The sequence below is a fragment of the Heteronotia binoei genome, chromosome 1 (genome assembly GCF_032191835.1).
Source record: "Heteronotia binoei isolate CCM8104 ecotype False Entrance Well chromosome 1, APGP_CSIRO_Hbin_v1, whole genome shotgun sequence".
Taxonomy (NCBI): Eukaryota; Metazoa; Chordata; class Lepidosauria; order Squamata; family Gekkonidae; genus Heteronotia; species Heteronotia binoei.
The window spans coordinates 98,810,845-98,832,372 of NC_083223.1; the positions used below are offsets into that span (position 1 = coordinate 98,810,845).

The window sequence follows — 21,528 nt, forward strand, 5'->3', positions numbered from 1 at the left end:
CTCCAGAGTCTCTGGAGGGCCTCCAGGGACCAGCGGAGGCCGCGGGGACGCCGCGGAGCACCCGGCGCTGGTCCCGGAAGGCCTTCCAGAGCCTCTGGAAGGCCTTCCGGGATCAGCGCCGACCAGCGAAGGCGTCCCCGCGGCCTCCGCTGGTCCCTGGAGGCCCTCCAGAGTCTCTGGAGGGCCTCCAGGGACCAGCGGAGGCCGCGGGGACGCCGCGGAGCACCCGGCGCTGGTCCCGGAAGGCCTTCCAGAGCCTCTGGAAGGCCTTCCGGGACCAGCGCCGACCAGCGAAGGCCTCCCCGCGGCCTCCGCTGGTCCCTGGAGGCCCTCCAGAGTCTCTGGAGGGCCTCCAAGAACCAGCGGAGGCCGCGGAAAGGCCGCAGAGCAGCCGGCGCTGGTCCCTGGAGGCCTCCAGAGGCCAACGCCGGCAGCTCCCTCCCTCCCTCGCCGCGAGGCCGCCGCCGCAGGACTCGCCGCCGCTGGACTCTATGCCGTCGCCGCCCTGGAAACAGGTAAGGGGGCCGAAAGCGGGGGGGGGGGGCGGCCTTCCTTTCTTTCCTCCCTCCTCCCTCCCTCCCTTCCTTCCTTCCTTCCCTCACTCCCTTCCCTTCCTTCCTTCCCTCCCTCCTCCCTTCCTTCCTTTCTTTCTTTCTTCCTTCCCTCCCTCCCCCCTTCCTTCCTTCCTTCCTTCCTTCCTTCCCTTCCCTCCCTCCTCCCTTCCTTCCCTCCTTATGTTCTTATGTGACCAGAGTGGTGGAGTGGATGAGCCATTGGTCTGATGCAACAGGGCTTCTCTTATATTTTTATGTGGCACAGAGTGTTGGACTGGAGGGGCCATTGGTCTGATGCAACAGGGCTTCTCTTATATTTTTATGTGGCACAGAGTGTTGGACTGGAGGGGCCACTGGCCTGATGCAACAGGGCTTCTCTTATATTCTTATGTTACACAGAGTGTTGGACTGGAGGGGCCACTGGCCTGATGCAACAGGGCTTCTCTTATGTTCTTATGTGACGCAGAGTGTTGGACTGGATGGGCCACTGGCCTGATCCAACAGGGCTTCTCTTATGTTCTTATGTGACAATACTGACTTTGGTGGACCCAAGCACTGATTCAGTGTAAGGGAGCTTTGTGTTTGTGTCTTCTGGTGCAATTTTGTTCTCAGATCCTGCATTTACTTCATCAGTATATGGGATAAGGCACTTTCTCAACTGTGCTGCATAATGCAGCCTATTTATTTTGTCCTGTTGGCTCTGTCTGCGCCACCTTCATCACTTTCGGGGTTTGGATCCCCCAGTGGGGTGGTCTCGTGACTCCCTCCGCCGGCTGTTTCTGATAGCCCTGCGCCCCCTCTTTCATTTGATATGTGTCCCGTGCGGGTGCCACCCTCCCGCCGGGAGATGCCGCAAAATGAGCCCCCTTGAGGCTTATGGCGGCAGGGCTCGGGGGAAGCGAGCTAGACTGCTGTTCTTTTGAGGGGTTATAGAGTGTTTCGAGCCCGTCCCTGTGGCATCGGTCCCATCGTTGTGGGGCCCAGGGGGCCGGTGCAGCGGCACGCTGAAGCAGCCTGTCGGTCACTTCCGGGTTCCTGTCCTGCATCTCGACCTGTGTTATTAGTGACAGGCTGCTTCGGCGTTTCAGAACAAATTTGTTTCCGGCGGTGATATTTGGGGGATTTTTGGGGATGTCACAGGAAGTGCTGTGAAGTCACTTCCTGCTTCCGGCAGTGGCATTTGGGGGAAATGATGTCATTTGGGGGAAATGATGTCACAGGAAGTGATGTCACTTCCCATTTCCGGCAGGTGACGCGGGGAAATGATGTCACAGGAAGTGATGTCACTTCCTGTTTCCTGTGGTGGCGTGACGTCACCGGAAGTGACGTCACTTCCTGTTTCCGGAGGCGCGCGCGCACCCCTACCTCCCCCCCCCCAACGTGTCCCTGGCTGGCCTTCAGACATTATGGTCACCCTAGTCAGATGAAGGGTGTCTGCAACACAGAGAGAAAGAGAGAGAGAGTCATGATCAACTATTGTTTTGAAAACTTACATCTGTTGTGAAAGAAACTGACCGGCTTTTCGCACATCTGTATAGCTTTGCTCTTCAGCCTCGTGAACTCAGTTCTTCTTTGGTTTTTGTAAATTATTTTTCTGAAGTATGTTGCATAGATCAGTTTGTTCTTTACTGTTTCTTTATTAATTGTGGAATCAATTGTTAAATTGTTATTAGATTTCATTACAATACTGAATTGAAGTGCATAATAGTAACTGAGTGTTATAGTTATTTCTCACAAGGTTTTCTCCAGGCTAGCCACGTGGGGATTGGCAGCCCTATCCTGTGATCTTCTCTGCCATTGCCCAATCAGACCTGTGCCACAGATATTAAGTAAAAATGGCTTTAATTTTATTCATGGCAAAAAGCAACAAAATGGTAGAAGTTCTTTCAGTGCTCCCTGCAAATTCCAATTTTTTCTGTTGGGGGAAAAAAATGAAAAAAGGATCCTCAGGAAAAGATGTTTCCCCCATATTTTTATTTCCCCCCCCCCACTAGGTCTTCACATTTGTAATTTCACCCAATAGTCTTCTTGGCCACATCTGAGAACATCTCCAACTCTTTCCCCTACATCCCCCACAGTTTGTATTTGTCCTGGACCCTTCGATGCCCCCCCATCTATCTCACTGGCAATCTGCACACCCATTTCTGATAAAATTCTTAGAATTTCTTAGGCACTTACATGCAGACACTACTAAATAATGCCCTTCCTATGCATGCACCAGGGTCACTTTCATCCAGGCAATCCAGACCCATAAAGAAAACAATAGCTTTGTTTCCCTGATTATGATTTTTGCCTACTTCATTACTTATGACTTGAAAGCAACTGAAATTCCCATTTGCTGAAGCTCCGTTTTTTCCTTTACTGAATTTCCCAGCTGCCCAGCTACATGGACCTACTTCACCAGTGTTCGATACGCCACTCAACCCAGGTAAGCAGAGCTCTCAACACTTTATCACCACTGTGTCAAGGACCAAAATTGTGGGAGGGGAGTCACTGCTGCAACTGGTGTCCAGAATTACTGGATCTGGGGAGGCATGTGAAAGTACCGCTCAGAGGCATTTTGTTTTAACCAAAGATCTAACAGCAAGAGGCTTCAGGAAAATAAGTCATCCCCCTGCATTAATAAAGTGGTCTCTGGAACCCAAAGTGGGTTCCATTCAAAGAGTAGGACCACTTCCACACAGATGTAAAGTTTCTGAAAATTTTGAAGCCATAGAAATTCTGGATAAATACACAATACTAACTTTTGTATCAAACCTAAACCTATTATGCCGCTTCAACATAAAATTGTATTAATTGGCATAGTTACAAAATAGGTGTCAGAATATTGTACTAGGATTGAAGAAACCCAGCTTCAAAGCCCCACTGACATGGAAGTTTGCTGGGTGACGTTGAGCCAATCACACATTCTCAGCCTCACCAGCAGCCTCACAGGGTTATTGTGAGAATAAAATGGAGGAAAGGAAATCAATGTATGCTACTTTGTGCCACCAGCAGGGAGAATGATATGGTATAAGTGAAGAAATAAGTTTTTTTATAAATAACATTGCAAATACATTGAGTACTAAAGTGAAAGATAGCTGTAAATTGCTGCAGCCAATATTATCTCAGGGTATTACACCTGTGCCAAAAGAAAAATCCACAGGCATTTCAGTGTTCAACCAAATTTCCCTACAAGAGCCCTAAACTTCTTCCCCCCACCCTGAGCCTTCACATATCTAACAAACACATGTCTATTGTACATCTGTGTCTATCTATATGAGCTCCATACAACAGTGATTTAAAAATGGGAAGAACTACATGTATTGGGTAATTCCTGTGAAACTTTGGTCTCCTTGCTTCTTCCACTTGATAACACAGCACAGTTTTTTAGCATTATGCTGTTCCATATATGTTTGTTTTAACAGCAGGAGATGCAAATAAAGCCAAAACAAATCCTTCTATCTAGTCCAGCATTTTCAAAAGTAAGTAATACAAGGCAGCATGGCTTACTATAGTGGACTTTCGACTGCTGATACTAGTCAGCCAAATTTAGTACCTAAGTGAAGGACAGAACAAGCAAATCATGTGGTGAGTAACTGATTGATGTTCATGCTAAATCAGCATTAAAGGTCATCCCAGCTTTCAAGCTAGCAATTCAAGAATGGTATTCTGCATTTTCTGTCCCTTTGGTCAATCATCAACTGAAAGGGAGACTGCAACCAAGAAATTAGAAGGAGACTGAGGCTTGGAAGGACATTCATGAAAAAAAAAAACCTAAAAAAGATTCTTAAGTGTAAGAAAAATATCTGGAGACCAAGATAATGCATAATACTGTATGCCTCATTACTATGTATGGATGTGAAACTTGGACAATGAAGTAAGCAGACTCCTTTGCAATGTGATGTTGGAGGAAAGTTTTACAGATACTATGGACTGCAAAAGGACAAATAAATGGGTTCTATATCTAATCAAGCCTCAATTCTCCTTAGAAGTTAAAATGACCAAACTGTAGCTATTATACTTTGTTCATATTATGAGAAGACAAGAGTCGCTAGAAAAGACAATAGTGCTACGAAAAGCTGAACACAGCAAGAAAAGAAAACCCAACATGAGATGGATTCATTCAATAAAGGAAGCCCACTGCCTTCAGTTTGCAAGACCCTAGCAAAGCTATTAATGATAAGGCATTCTGTACATTAATCCATTGGGCCACCAGAAGATAATGCATTTCTGTATCTGTAAAGGATACTGAGTTGGATTTAGACTAAATTGACAATTTCTGCCAATTCTTCCCCTTCCTACTGTAGATCACCCTCATGTTATCCCTTAGGGTTCTCTGCTTTCCAGAAGCATGTTTTTGTGAAGATCAGTGGGCTGAAGTGAGAGGAGTTCAAGTGTCAGAAAGTGGCTTTTAAAGACAGTGGAAAGGAGGGGAAGGGAGAGAAAGGGACAACATTTACATTATCCACAAAGTCAGAGACAAGGAATCCTATCCAGAACCGAAGTAACACCTTCTGAGCACTACACAAGAAGCCATTATGTATTTTCCACCTCTCCTAGCCATAAGATTGACTGAATGGCTTTACCAGTCATATTTCTAATAATCAGATAAAAACAGGTCTTGCAACGTTTTTCTTCCACTAGTTATCACTGGTTTGGGGAGAGGGCTGTCTTCATTTTATATAAGCTGCATTCCCCCTCCCTTCCCCTAGTAACTCTCGGAGTGATCTAGCTGTCTTTGAGCGCAAGTGCTTTCAGGTACTTGACTGGTTTGGAAATTGTGTAGCTACTGGGGGATAGACCTGTGAGAGTGTTTCATTTGGTTGTAACAAGAGTACTGCTATACATTACATTTTTTCCTTCCTCCCCTGTCCTTTTCAGGATTAATTCTAATGCAAGTCTGCCTTGACCTCCAAAAAGTCATTAGTGTGTCAATATGATTTGTGCAGCACACAAAAATACAAACATCTCGGACATTAGGCATACCAGCTACAGACATTAGTTGTCCATTTGTTTGTGTCAGCAGGACTTCCATCAACTCCTGTTGTACTAAGCACATGGTGAGTGAACAAATGATCAAGATATTAAAGAAGGGATTATGTGTTCACCTCCATCTGGGAGAAGTTGCACAGATGTTGAGGAAGAAGTTATGCTGTCAGTAGGCTTGATGCCTTTCTGGAGATGCCAGCTCTTGGTGCCTGGTTTGGGTTGCCAGATACAAGCTTCTGTGTAGTCTACACTGCTTGCCTTCTTTGAGTTGTGAAAGGTCCACTTCTACAACTCTGCACAGTATTTTTATGCATTTATCTACTCAAAGCTTAGTAAACTGCTGAAAATATTTAGCATTAAAATTGGAATCTAGCCAGAGAACCACTGTTCCCCATTCCCCAGTTCTTAGAGATGTCAAAATGTAAACCTCTAAACCTTCCTTGCATTTCAAGTGCCTCTTAAGGCTCACTTTAATGCTGTCTGCTTTCTGAGAATGCTAAATGCCTGTCTTGATTAACTCCAGAAGCAAGAAGTTTAGTTGCCTAAAGAACTAGGGCTCCTCAGTCTTCCGGACATTTAGTACTAAGGGCCCTTTAAGAATAAATCTCTATAACAAGAGCATTTTTGAGCAGGAACGCAGTTCAAGCTGGCTTGGTGCCAGAGGGTGTGGCCTAATATGCAAATGAGGTCCTGCTAAGCTTTTCCCACAAAAAGCCCTGTATGAAATAATGGTGATGTCAGGGTATGTGGCCTAATATGCAAATGCTGGGTCTTTTCTACAAAGAAAGCCCTGTCTATATGACTTTGAACAGAAAACATAAATGTATGTCCCATGCAAACCCAATAGGAAACACAAAGCATTGTATGTAAAATATTTTAAAACACAAAAATTGTAAAGTCTTAGATAACGTGAAGCCTTCTAGAAAATCCATTCTTGCCCAGTATTACCAAAATCAAGTCTATCACCATTAGTGATCACATGATCCATGGGATAGTTCTTGGCTCATTTCAGTGTTGACTCAGATACACAAGGCTGGCAAAAACCTGGAGCCCATCATGCACAGGCAATCTTAGAAAAACAATGTATTTGACACCTGGCAAGATATTTCCAGCACCAAAATCCACCACTTTTTTTGAACTCTGCTATCTGAAATGAGGCAAGAAAAGAGAGAGAGAGAGAGATCCTTCTTCAAACACTGAGAGAAAAGGCTGTTCAGAGAACTTTAAAAAAGGAGATGTAACTCTTGCTTGGATCCAAAATAGCACAAACACAGAATAATGAACTTCCCACATTCCCTCTCCTGCTATCCACTATATCAGGGGTGGGGAACCTCTGTCTCGAGGGCCGGATGCGGCCCTCGAGGTCACTTGATGTGGCCTTCGGGGATTGCTGGGCCAAACCGAGCCATGTGGCAGCCTCTCTGGGGCCTGGCTGGCCAGCAAGGGTTGTGGGGCCCAGCTGCGCTGTGCAGCAGCCTCCCCAGGACCAGGCAGGGATCACAAGACCCAGATGTACTGTGCGGCAGCCTCCCTGGGGCCTGGTTGGCTGGCCGGAATTGCTGCAGGGCCTGGAAAAGTTACTGTCACAGTTCGGTTTGCACTTGATTATCCCAAACAGTGTGGCCTAATATGCTAATGAGTGTGTGACCTAATATGCTAATATTAGGGGATGTGGTCTAATATACTACTGAGTTCCTGCTGGGCTTTTTCTACAAAAAAGCCCTGGACCTATGTATTTGCCTAGGGCGGCGGGCCAGGCGTGTGTGTGTGTGCACGCGCGCCAGATTAGGCTCTCCCCACATGACTTCAAATAGAAAAACAATTATTTGCATTAATTTTGCTGGCCTGAATCATTCTCCCTTGGTGGAGCAGTGTTTTTTAAGTTGATAATTTTTTATGGTCCACGAATGATGTTATAAATATCCATATGGCCCTTGGCAGAAAAAAGGTTCCCCATCCCTGCACTATATGGATAGAAATCATGCTTCCAATCAGCAAAAATTGTGCCTTGTAGAAGACAAGGCTCGAATCTAGAATAGCAGTGGCTATAGCAGAGGTGAATGACAATCTACACTAGCAGCTTTCTCTTTAAATAATAAATATGCTTTGTTCTAGTTAAGGATGCTTTACAAGGTAGCATATTTTAAAATTCAGAAACTGTCAAAGGCCTTTTTAATTAACAGAATAAATTATCCTGTCACATACTGGTCTCAACAACAAAACCAAGAGTAAGCTAGCATGGTACAAGGGTTACGGGGCTAGACTAGGAGCTGGGAGACCCAGGTTCAAATTACCACTCTACCACAGAAGCTCACCTTGAGCCAGTAGCACTTGACACTTAAATCTACCTCACAAAGGCTATGAAGATAAAACAGAAGACAGAAGAACAGAGTTATAAGCTGCTTTGGATCCCCAATGAAAGGAAAAACCAGCGTATAAATATTTAAATATATGAATCATATGTAATTGTTTCTTCTTTAACAAGTCAACAAAAGCTTGCTTTAATTGTCCCAAGCTACGGAGACATTAATGACATTCACATTTTTACATTACACTTGAATCTCAGTGAGAAAGGCAGGCTACAAGTGAAGTAAATAAAATACATCTATATTAGGGAAGTCTCCCATTTTATGGGTTAATATTTTGAGAAGGAGAAGAAGATGATATTGGATTTATATCCCGCCTTCCACTCTGAATCTCAGAGTGGCTCACAATCTCCTTTATCTTCCTCCCACACAACAGACACCCTGTGAGGGCTCTCACAGCCGTTGCCCTTTCAAGGACAACCTCTGTGAGAGCTATGGCTGACTCAAGGTCATTTCAGCAGCTGCAAGTAGAGGAGTGAGAAATCAAATCCAGTTCTCCCAGATAAGAGTCTGCACACTTAACCACTACACCATACTGGAGTATCTGGAGCGTTTCAATTTTGAAACGGGAAGGTAGACTGAAGGGATTTATAAAATTATGCATGGTGTACTGAATTTCCTCTCTTTCCCATAAGACTAAGACCGATTTCGCACTCAGCTTACCTTGCTGTCACGTTCCTCTTCTCTGTGCAGCGTCCTTTGGATTTCACACTATCTGCTCCGGAGCTGCAGCAAACATTGCGGTTTTCGCGGGGCAAATGAAAATTGGTTTTTAGCAGTTTCCGTTTGCCCCACAAAAACCACGATGTTTTCTGCAGCTCTGGAGCAGATAGTGGGAAATTCGAAGGACGCTGCACGGAGAAGAGGAACGTGACAGCGGAGTAAGCTGAGTGTGAAATCGGTCAAAAACTCATGATCACACTAGTATAAGGTTCAGAAGCAACAGATTCCCTTCATAAATTTCTTCTGGAATTCAGTGCCACAAGATATAGCGATTGCCATTTGCTTATATGGCTTTAAAAAGCAACTAAATGTATAATTCCTATATTTGACAGCCCTGACCTGAACGGCCCAGGCTAGCCGGAGCTCATCAGATCTGAAAAGCTAAGCAGGGTTGGCCCTAGTTAGTATTTGAATGTGAGACCACCAGGGAAACCCAGAGTTGCTGCTCAGAGGCAGGCAATGGTAAATAACTTCTGAACATCTCTCGCCCTGAAAACCCTAGGGGCCACCGTAAGTTGGCCGTGCCTTGACAATGCTTTCCACCATCAAATTTGTCTACCAACCATGATAACTAGTTGAGACCACCCTCCCAAAGGCAGTGAACTGCAATCCGGTTTGCCCCTGCAACAAACAGTATGTCAGATGAGGTGGTCTCTTGATCTTATCAAGCAGGGCTCTTCCAACAAATCTTAAAGGTTTCCCAAAGAAACTAATTCAACCTATTTCTTTTCCCCATCTCCATTATATATCTCCCACTTCCGTCAGTCTTGTTAAATTTTAGTTTTTTCATCAACAAAACTGTATACAGATATACCTACTTGTTCAATATCCTAACATTAAAGTCAACCATTTTCAAGCACGCATACAGATTACCTCACTGTTCAATATAGCATTAAATACAAAGCATTTCTTTAACTGAAAAGCTGCAGACATTACTGCACATCTGCAGTTACCATTATCACCCATTTCACACAAAAGAAGTATGAAGTGCTATTAAAGCGAAGTTTTATGCCTTCCTCACCTTCAATTTTTTCACTAATACAGCCTCTAGATTCCTTTGTAATGGAAAGCCAAAAGGGTAAGAACAGGATTTGTATCTAGTTAGAGAGCATTATAACAACTTATCAATGAAGCTTTTCTTAGATGAAATGTTTAGGGGTAGCAATTACCTTTAAAGATTTCAACAGGAAGAATTAAATCCATGTGTTTTGTATTAAAAGTTAATACAGGTTAAGTGGTAAATGTAATAAATAGCTTTTAAGTATCTAATTTGAGGCTTACATAGAAAGGGGTTTCCATTAGAAGGATCAATACTAACTTTAAAGTAAAGTCATAGAAATGCTTCTGTCCTTGTCTTTTGTGAAGGCAAAGTACTCCAGTTGTGTGCAGATTCATGTAGTTGGTACCAGCCATTGCTTCAAAGCCTTCTAAGCTCTCAAATCAAGTGTAGTCTACAAATTAGTTTTAGCCTTGGGATTCTGAGCCACTTAAGGACCACTGTAATACATATATAAATGGTATAAAAGCTATACAAAAATCCTATTGCTTCTATCAGTGCTGTGGCTTGGGAGGAAATTTGTTTGGGTAGGCCCACTAAAGCTCCCATGGTGACATAAAACATTGACTTCAGGAATTCAATTTGTTTAAGTTATCAATCAAAGCAGACTCCAGATATCATATTGAATATAACTCTTTTATCTTTAATTACGGACACTAGTATTTACTTAGTGCCTCATAGGCCCCTACAGATACCACAGCATTGTCATTTCAAGAATCATCCCTATATCTGGGGATGCAGTGTAATAGGATGCAGCAACAGCACATTTTACAATTTCTATTTGGTCAGCAGTCTGGTGACACAGTTTTCCTTAACAGGTCAAATTTCCCCATGCCAGGCCATTTCAAGTTGGGAAAATAATACAAAGGAAGGCTTAAACCTCTTCTCTTGATCCTCAAGGCCTCAGGCATGTGTGTACCTAATGTAAGTTCCTAGCATAGAACTCAGAACACACATTTGACTTAACATGTATGTATACCCTGAGCATTTTGACTAGAATGAGTACAAGTTTAAGGACAATGACAACTTCTTAAAGTATCACTTAATGCACACACACCCTGCCCCACACCCCGTCTCTGGGCAGGAAGAACTATGTCACTGTTCTCTTCACAGCTCATATGGAAAACCTGAGTACTGGGTTCAGTAGCATTTACTCCAACTGCCTTCCAAGGATAAAAACACAGGTCTCTCCAGCCCTCCTACCAGAGTCCTTTTGACTGGTGACACCAAGAACTGAACCACAGTCTCTTAAGAAGCCAGGAAGAACAAAGTATAAGTACACATTTATGAACAAACACAGAATTGCATTACATAGGCAGTAGCTGTTAGAGTGATCAATATGTTAGCCAGTGGACTTAGTTTGTATTATCACTCTCAGCTTTCCTAAGAGAAAAAGAGTAAATACTAGAAAAGATTCTTTACTTGTTTCTAGTTATAAAGAGTTTCTTTAAATATATCAAACAGTTTCTTTAAATATATCAAACAGTTTCTTTAAATATATCAGAATAGTTCTCAAAGATTAGAAGAGCCTCCTTAGTCAAAACATTATTGCCAATGAAGAGTCCATAAACTGTTCCATTTAGGAAGTCTAGTCATGTGGATATTCTTTGGCTTCAGCCTTTGCTTCTCAATTCTAACCCATGACGTGGATATTTAGAGTGGGGAGTTTCTATTCCTTTCTGCTGTGCTCTTCCCAAACCGCACAATTGGCTGCCCGCTGACAATCAAAAATAGGAATTGTAACCTGTTTGTGATTCTTGATATACTGTTTCTCAGATACAGAAGGTCTAACAGCCTCCAGCCAACTGACAAACTGAGTCTGAGTGGGGAGGGAGAAAACCGCTAAGCCTCAGAGGAGGCTGCAGGCCATCCCTCTGAGATTAAAATTGCTCCGGAATTGCAGTAAGAGTGGCTGCGAGTCTCTGGGAGTGATTTAAAGAGGCTGCCAACCAGCTGGGCCTTTAAATCATTCAGAGAGGTGGGCGGCTGCTTCTGCCACACCTCCACAGCAATTTGAATCATGGAGGGGTGCCCCACAGCCTCCTCTGAGGCTTGGTAGCTTCCTCCCATCCCCCATGATTCAGATCACTCCAGAGGTATGGCAGAAGCAGCCACCCATCTCCCAGAGTGATTTAAAGACCCTGCCAACCAACTGGTCGGTGGGGTCTTTAAATCACTTCCAGAGGCCGGCATCTCTGGAGCAACTGTTAGGTGGGAGGCACTTTTTAAAAATTCAGGTGCCTCCTGAATTCTTTAAAAAACCCTCCTACCTTTAAATTTCTGGCTATGGCTCTGATTTCATTATTCTCCTTTTAAAAAATTTAACCTTCATAACTCTCTGTGAGGCAGGTTAGGCTGAGAGTGTGAAACTGACCCCAAGTTATACAAGAAGCTTCAATGGCAGAGCAGAGACTGAAGCCTATTATCCCAGATCCTAGTCCAACACTCTACCCACTATACAACATTGACTTCCCCTCACTGTGAACGTGTCTAGATCATCCTAATAGATGTCTATATATCTGCTAAGTCAGCACTGACTCACAAAAAGCTTACACCAGAGTGAGTTCTGTTATTCTTACACATGCTGGACTCCTGTTTTATGTTGCAGCAGAAAAGTGAACTGAATCAGTAACCCTGCAGGCAGCAGCATTATTTTCTTAGCCACTCCGTTACTAGTTTGCATAAGTCTTATTATGTACTGGGAGACTTCCAACTACTTTCACACTGATTGGGTAAACATGTGCTCAAATCATGCTGTAGAAATGAGATTCCTAGACATCATAAATGACTGCACTGAAACAGGTGGCCACAGAACCAACCAGAGGGACTTGCTTCTGAGTGGGTCTCAAGACCTGCACCGATTCTGTATTAGCCTGTGTCTTGGTCTTGTTCTCTGCTCTCTAGTTTGCGCAGGGCAGGGAGCAAGCAGGGAACACGTAGGCCTGCTCCAGAGATCCAATGCAGTATCCAGGAAAAAGAGCCACCATGTGGAGTCCTGCACAGATGGGAGGCAAGTGCTAAATGCAGAATCAGTCCTGGTGACAGATGTAGAGGTTGCTATACCAGTTGGAAATAGTGACCATAAGACTATTAAGTTCAGCATTCAAGCCAATGGAAAGTTACCCCCTAAGGCAGTGGCCCCCAATTTCTTTTGTCCCAGGGACCGGCCCCAGAGCCAGCAGGGTGGGGGCACCCAATTTGGCCTCCCCATTGTGGCACCTCCTCCTCCCCCCGTTTCCTCCTCTGCCCCGCCCCGCACAGCCTCACCCCCCCCCCATTTTCACCATTTTAAGGCTGGGGAAGGGGCTGTGAAGTGCCTTCCAGGCCAACCTCCCCCCCCCCGCCAATCAGCTGATCTGATCAGCTGGGAAGACCGTGGCAGTGTGGCTGTTTCAGCGGGTCATTCGCTGCTGCTGCGGTTTCCCCAGCCAATTGGATCAGCTGATTGGCGGGGGGAGATTGGCCAGGAAAACACTTCACGGCCCTTTCCCTGGCCTTAAAATGGTAAAAATGGGGGACGGTGAGGCTGTGTGGGAGACAGGGGGAGGCTGCGCGGGGAGGTGGGAGGTTATGCAGCCCACAGACCAGTACCAGTCCAGTGTCATGAGCCCTGACGAGGAGGAGCTGGAAGGGTTAACAGACCTGGAAGAGTTGCTAGCCAGTTCCTCAGCTGAACAAACAGCAGCTGGCCCATCAATCACTCTCCAGGCACCAGTGTCAGCTGTTGACGATCAATCTCCACCAAGCTCTCCTCCTCCCATCTCAAGAGTTCGAAGCAGGCTCTGGAAAGAACTTTCAGAGCGAAGACATGAGGCACACTGAGGCTTCAGATCTCTGAGCCCTGAATTCTAGCAGAGTCACTGCTACCCAGGGAGCAGGCTGATTGAGACTCCCATATAGCTCCCACCCAGGACCTGGTAACCTTGTGGAAGCAACAAGTCTGTTCTCTGGGTTGCATCCACGCTCCTTCCTGATTCTAACTTGCTTATTTCCTTGGCACCCTGACCTTTTGGCTTTTGGACATTGACTTCTGATTCTGGTTTGTGATTCTGCATTGGTGACTTGGCTCCTGCTTGACTTCCTGGACTTTGACCTTGGACTGGCTTCGGACTCCTGCCTGCCTGCATCCTGAGAACGTGACATCCGCAGCCCAGGGGCTGGAGACCCCTGCCCTGAGGTACAAAACTATAACACCTGATTTCAAAAGAGGGAACTTTACAAAAATGAGGGAATAGTAAAAAGGAAGCTGAAGGGAAACGGAAGAGAGTCAAATCACTCGAAGATGGTGGGAGGCTACTTAAGCCACAGTAACTGAAGCCCAACAGGTTAGGAAAGGTACTACCAAATCTAAACGAAAGCCTGCAAGGCACTGCCAAGTCTAAAAGGAGGCCTGTGTGGCTAACAATGCAAGACAACAAAGGTATAAAAAGTAAAGAGGCTTCTTTTAAAAAGTAGAAGGTCTGCCCCAATGAATTGAACAGGAGGGACCACAGGCTCTGGCAAAAGTAATGTAAGACAATAATTAAGTATGCAAAAAGAGATTTTGAGAAGCAGGTTGCTAAAGCATAAAGACAAACAATAAACATTTTAAAAAATACATCTGGAGCAGGAAATCAGGCAGAGGAGCAGTGGGGTTTTTGGATGACAAAGGAATAAAGGGATCATCAAAGGACGATGGAAAGATGGCAGAGAATCTCAATGAATTTTTCCTTCTGTGTTCACTGTGAAAAATGTGGGACATGTACCCATGCCACAGCCTCTATTTTCAGGAACGGAGTCTGAAGAACTGAGCCAAATTGAGGTAATCAGAAATGAAGTTCTACACCTACTGGAGGAAATTAAAAACTGATATGTCTCCAAGTCCTGATAACATGCACCCAAGAGTTCTTAAGGAACTCAAATATGAGATAGTTGATCTACCAACTGATATATGTAACCTATCACTAAATTCAGCGCTGTACCAGAACACTAGAGAGTAGCAAATGTTACACTGATTTTTAAAAAGGGATCTAGACACGAACTAGGAAATTGCAAGCCAGTGAGCCAAAGTCTGGACCGGGCAAATTAATAGAAACTGTAATTAAAACTAGAATTGTTAGGCATACAGAGGGACAAAGTCTGCTGAGAGAAAATCAGGATGGCTTCTGCAAAAGGAAATCCTGCCTCAACAATCTTTTGGAGTTCTTTTGAGAAAGTGAACAGGCATGTAGACAACAGTAATGTGGGAGACATTATATACTTGGACTTCCAAAAGACTTTTGACAAGGTGCCTCACCAAAGACTCCTGAGTAAACTTAGCAGTCATGGGATAAAACAATAGGTTCTCTTATGGATGAAAAACTGGATAAATGACAAGAAGCAAAGAGTAGAAAACAATATAGACAGTTCTCACAGTGAAAGAAAGTAAGCAGTGGGGTCCCACAAGGATCAGTATTGGGGCCAATATTGTTCAAGAAATGATCTGGAACTAGGGGTGAGCAGTGTAGTGGCCATGTTTGCAGATGACATAAAATTACTCAGGATGATGTAAACCAAACCTGACTGTGAAGAGCTCCAAGAGGACCTCCACAAACTGGGTGAGTGGGTGACAATGTGGCAAAAGAAGTTCAGTGTTGGTAAATGTATGGTGATGGGAGGGGGGAAAATCCCAACTTCAAGTATAGGCTAATGGGGTCTGAACATGCTGAGACAGAGGGAAAAGATCTTGGGGTTGTAGTGGATAGCTCAATGAAAATGTCAATGCACTGTGCTGCAGCAGTGAAAAAGGCAAACTCTGTTAGGGATTATTAGAGAATAAAATGGCCAATATTGTAAATGCCCCTGTACGCATCTACCGTGCAGCCTCACTTGGAAAACTGTGTATAGCTCTTGTCAGTATATTTCAAAAAGAACATTACAGAACTGGAAAAAAATACAGAGGAGGGCATCTAAGATGATTACAGGATAAGAGCTTCTTCCCTATGAGGAAAGGCTGAATAGACTGAAAAGACCTGACTGGGGGGGAGCATGGAGGAGGTTTATGAAATTTTGCATGGGGTGGAGAGGGCTGACAAAGAGAACTTTTTCTCCCTCTCCCAAAATGATAGAACTCAAGGGCATTCAATGAGACTGATGGACAGTAGGTGCAGGGCAGACAAAAAGAAATACTAGTTTGCACAAAGAGTGATTAAAATATGGCATTCTGTACCAGATGATGTAGTGATGGTCACAGGAATAAACAGCTTTAAAAGAGGATCAGATAGATTCATGGAGGATAAGTCTATCAATGGCTACTAGCCATGGTGACAAAGGGAACCTCCACATTCAGAGGCACAAAGCCTCAGAATCCCAGAGCCAGGAGGCAATGTCAGGGGAAGGCCTAAGCCTCTATGCCCTGTTGTTGGCCCTCCAGAAAAACTGGGCTGCCACTCATTTGAGACAGGATGCTGAACTAAATGGCTCACTGATCTGATCCAGCAGGGTTATTCTTATGTTCTTCTGCATTAACAGGATTAATCGGACATGTTAATAAAGGAGTGAAGATGTATTTATTAAAATCTTTACTGTAAATCTTTACTGTTACATTACACTATGATCTTTCTGATCTGTCCAAAGACACATTCAAACTCTATCTTCTCCTACACCCGCAACACCACAGGCCTGCACTGGTAGCCCAGCTTGTTGATTTAGATGCCACCTCTCCCTTCCATCTCCCCCTGAACACAGGTTAGCTTACCAACCAGAAACTGCCCAGACCCAAGCGTCAAGAAGTCTGTCATATCTTTTTGTTTTTGTTGACTAATTAGGGATACATGAGATGAAAACAATCAAGAACATCAGCCCTCCCCCTGCAATGTCAGCATCTTTGCTGAAAACGCACAATGAGACCTCACATAACGTATCGTGCCCTCTTATAAAGAGGAAGGGGAGGAGGAAGAGGAAACTCTCCCAGGACCCTTCAGTCTCTTGCAGCGACCCAGAGGAATGAGCGGGGAGAAAGGGGCCCTTCTATGTCTGGAGGCTCCAGCGACTGAGCCGGGCTAATCCGGGACCCTCAGTAGCTCCCCTTCCTCGGCCCCGAAGTCTCTCACCTTGACCCTGACTTCGTAGGTGGTGAAGCGGCCCCTGCCCACGCCGATGGTCTGCGGGTTGCTGACATCGATCTCGAGGAAGTTGCTAGGCGGCCCGTAGGCATCGTTCAGGTTCTGCGGCTTGGTGATAAGGCGCCTGGTGTCCGCCACAGTCTCAGCCATTGCCGATGCCCGCCCGCCCGCCCCTGCCTCGTCACCTTCGGCCGGAGAACTGTCGGAGAAGAGGCACCTGAGGGGTGCACGAAGGGGAAGAGGCGAAGACGGGGGGCGCTCGGGTGTCACGGCGACCCAACGCTCGCCACCTCTTGCGCTCTTATTCACGGGCGCAAAGCAAACACGACGCCCCCAAGACTCGCTCCGGCCCGGCCACCGCCCGCCGCAGAGAGAGAGCGCAACCTTTCGTTAGCGCGCAAAGCGGCATGGGACTTGTAGTCTTCTGCGACGTCCAGCAGACGAAGAACACTTTTAGTGAACTACAAGTCCCATAAACTGCAGAGAGAGGAGTTAAACGGGAGTCTGAAGAATACTCTTTAAGGGCCCGCCGGGAGTGAAAGGGGGAAGGGGCAGGATCTAAGAGATTGTAGCTCTGATCCGTCAAGTTCTCAAAACCCACAACTGGCAATGGGTGAATGGAAAAACAAGACTCCTCAGCATATTTCCCAAAGGGGTTTGGAGATATTGGCCTTTTGTGCCTCTCTTGCACTAGTTTAGACATGTGAATGTTAATACAACGTGGAAAGCGGAAGGTTGCTGTCAACGTAGCTGTGTCTTTAACGGCACACTGAAGACTCACAGTAGCGCATAGAATAAGTTTGCGATCCTATACAAATTAAGGCAGCTTCAAATCCATTGATTTGAATGTACCTTATTCTGCACAGAATAGGACTGCATGAGATTTCTGACTTCCACTACTGGAGTTCCCAATTCAAGACCCCTAATGCGTTATGGGATTTGCCTTTTAAAAAGAGATAGAGCGCATACTTGGCGTGCAAAAGGTTCCACGTTCAATATCAGTTGTAATTCCAGGAGATCTCCAGGCGCCGCCTGGACAAAGTCTGTGCTCCTTTCTATTCATCTCATTTGAGTAACCTTTACATTTTCAAAATGAAGCCTTTTTTGTCTTTTGGGAGTTTATGACATGGCAACTTCAAATGTATCATGTGGAAGACCCCAGCTTTGAGTGCCCACTCTGCCATGGAAATTCACTGGGTGACTTTGGACCTGTCACAGGGTTGTTGTGAGAATAAAACTGAAGAGATAACAATGGAAAAGAATTTACCCCTTTGGGAGTTTCCTTGACTTGGGTCATTAACCACACAATCTTGGTAGTAGCTTTACTAAGGGGAGGTATGTATTCTATCTGGGCCTCAATTAGTGTGGTTTTAAGTAGTTTCCCAGCACACTGGAGGTATGTAACTCTCCTGATTCCCATCCTCAGCTTCATTTTGACTAGTCACCTCTTTTTAGTACAATTCGCTCTTATTAGTATGGGTCATAAGAGAAGTATAATTTGTAATTAAATTAATTATTTCCTACCAGTTTATAAGAACTGTATTACTCAGGACTGTAGCCAGGGTGGACTCAGATCTGACTCAGGAAATATCTGGAGACTTTGGGGGGTAGAGCCAGGAACAAGGTTGTGACAAGCACCATTGAACTCCGAAGGGAGTTCTGGCCATCACATTTAAAGGAGCTGTGCTTCTTTTAAATGCCTTCCTTCCATCGGAAAAAATGGAGGATAGGGGCATCTTCTTTGGGGCTCATAGAACTGGATCCTTGGGGACGGGGTTGAGGAGAGGCACCAGATGCTATGCTGAAAATTTGGCACCTCTACCTCAAAAAAAAAAGCCCCCCAGATACCCACAGATCAATTCTCCACTATACTCTATGGGAGCTGGTCTCCTTAGTGTATAATGGAGTGCCCAGTGGACATTTCCCTCCCTCTCACACACTTTCTGCTAACCCTGTAGTGGGGGGAGGGCCCTCCAAACCAGGGAATCCCCTGTCCCCACCTCCAACCCTTCCCTCCCTATCCTTCCAATATAACTTATATCCAGGAATCACCGTGTCCCACTGATTCTTCTCATTCCACCAAGTTTCTGAAATTCCCACAATGTCTATGTTTTCCCCCAACACTAAACATTCCACTCACCAATTTTAGTTTGAACACTTCTAGCATTTGTATACAAACATCATCTAACCCTTCATCTCTTTGAGATGAGTCATCCCGAACCAGAGACATATCTCCTGTTGACTTTCCCCCAAGATTTAGTTTAAAAACTGCTCTGCCACCTTTTTGATTTTAAGCACCAGCAGCCTGGTTCCATCTGGGGACAAGTGGAGACCATTTCTTTCGTACAGCTCCCGTTTGTTCCAGAAAGCATCCCAGTGCCTAACAAATTTAAACCCTTCCTCCTTACACCATCGTCTCATCCACACATTGAGACTTCTAATTTGTGCCTGTCTCTCCAGCCCTGCACGTGGAACAGGTAGCACTTCCTAGAAGGCTACCTTGGAGGTCCTGGCCTTAAGTCTTCCGCCTAGCAGCCTAAATTTTTCCACCAGGACCTCACGACTGCATTTCCCCACATTGTTGGTGCCAACATGCACCACGACCACTGGCTCCTCCCCAGCACTGTCTATCAGTCTATCTACAAAACGCATAATGTCCGCTACCTTCGCACCAGGCAGGCAAATCACCATACAGTCAGTACGTGGTTTTGCCACCCAGCTGTCTACTTGCCTAAGGATCGAATCCCCCTCTCCCTGCCCAAGGATGGTTCCTTTGCACAAAAGGATACCCGCTCACCAACTGAAGAAGAGGTCCCTACTGAGGGTGTGTGCCCCTTATCCTCAGCACGGTGCCCTGTTCCCTCTCGACCCTCATATTTCCTGGCAGCAACCGGGCTGCCACGTTCAGAGTGGGGCTCATTTAATACGTCCCCGAGAGTCTTCGAGTGCCTAACTGACTGTCTCTGCTTCTCCAGATCAGTCACCTTGGCCTCAAGGGTACGAACTCGTTCCCTGAGGACCAGGAGCTCCTTGCATCGAGCACATGCCCAAGACTTCTGTTCTGTGGGCAGATAGTCATACATGTGACACTCAGTACAAAGCACTGGAAAGCCCCCACCCCCCTGCTGGCATTCTACCTTCATGATAGCTTTTTAAAAAATATACAGTCCCCTTTTAAATCCTGTTTTTTTATGTGGCTCTCCTTCTGGAGGGTCTACTTACCTTATTGGGAACACAAGGAAAATAGGGATCTGGGTTCCTGGTCCTTACACAGCCCCCAGGCTAAGAGCCACAGGCCAAGAGCCCTTTGGCTCAAAAGGTGCAGCTTAATAATGCAAAAAGGGTGGGGCCTCAGTCTGCCCCAGAACACAGCCAATCCTAATCAATCAGCAACAATCACCTTCAGCCCACTCAAACCAAACAAACAGCAGTTCCCCAGCAACCACAAACTCAGAATTTTCAGCAATCACACAGTCACAAAAATTCAGAAATTCTCAGCAACTTCCCCAGCGGTTTAGAAAGCCAAACCTCACCCTTATAGCACTTATTATCCGCTGTCTCTCAGAGCTCTCTGAAATGTGCTCAGCCTATGGCAAAAGGTGCAGCTTAATTTCAATACTCTTGAAGTAAATAGACAAATATATGAAGGCACAGCTTTGGCAATACATCTAGCAGCACATTATAGATTGGACATGGACAAAAAACATGACCCCGTGTACCAAGACAATCATGAGAGCAATACTAAGGAGTTTAACTCATTCAGAACTATTTATTTATTTATTTGCATTTGTATCCCACCCTCCCTGCGAACAGGCTCAGGGCGGCTGAGTAACATGATAAAATACAATAATCTATTATAAGACAATATTAATATTAAAAAATTAAGCAATTATTAAAACCAAATACATAAAAATAATTTCTTTGGTGCTATATCTGCTGATATTGAATGTATAAAATGAATAAATAGATGGATGGACAGCGTCCCATAGTTCTTCATGGTTTCTCATAGTTTCCAGACAAGCTGATGGTCTAGGTTGATGTCTCACAAAGTGCAATGATAGTAATATATCTGGCTTCTAGGCAGTTGACAGCACTCTCCCCTTAGTTCTTAAAAACAATGTTGTTTTACAGGCCTTATGGAACTGGACAAGATCTCGTATGGCCCTGATGTCATTTGGGAGGTTATTCCATAACATTGGCACTGCCACCAAGAAGGCTCTGGTCCTAGTCAAACTTAGCTTAGCCTCCTTTGGTCCAGGGATTGACAAAAGATTTAGGGCCCCTGAACGCCATGCTTTCTGGGGTATATGCAGGGAAAGGCGGTCCCGCAGGTAGGCAGGTCCCAAGCCATATAGGGCTTTAAAGGTTAGTACCAGTACCTTAAATTGGATCCGGTATGCTACAGCCAGCCAGTGCAGCGCTTTTAGCACAGGTTGGATGTGGTGGACATCGTTACGTATTGGGAGAGTCCTAGTGCCACCATGGATGACACCAGGTCCGTCGCCCAAGTGGAGGTCGCATCATCAGCATGGACATTGAAATCACCCAAGACTATAAGCCGAGGGTGTTTCAATGCCCAGCCTGCTACAGCCTCCATCAGGGACAGTAAGGCACTGGCTGGTGCATTAGGTGTATGGTACACCAGCCAAATTGCCAAATTCTCCCCGACATCCCACATCAGGCCAACACACTCAATGCCAGTGATTTCTGGGGACGGGAGTGCCCGGAAGGAGCAAGCCTCCCATATGAACAGTGCCCTCCCTCCCCAATGCCTG

General features: G+C 45.3%; 1 protein-coding gene across 1 annotated transcript in view; it reads right to left on the reverse strand.

Moving 5' to 3' along the window:
- Positions 1-17,190, reverse strand: part of SNX3 (sorting nexin 3) — a 30,670-nt gene extending 13,480 nt beyond the window's left edge. Inside the window, exon 1 of the mRNA XM_060237865.1 lies at positions 16,742-17,190. Coding sequence (XP_060093848.1) covers positions 16,742-16,903 — 162 coding nt within the window. The 5' untranslated portion in view covers positions 16,904-17,190. The remainder of the gene's footprint in view (positions 1-16,741) is intronic.
- Between the last annotated feature and the right edge of the window lie 4,338 nt (positions 17,191-21,528).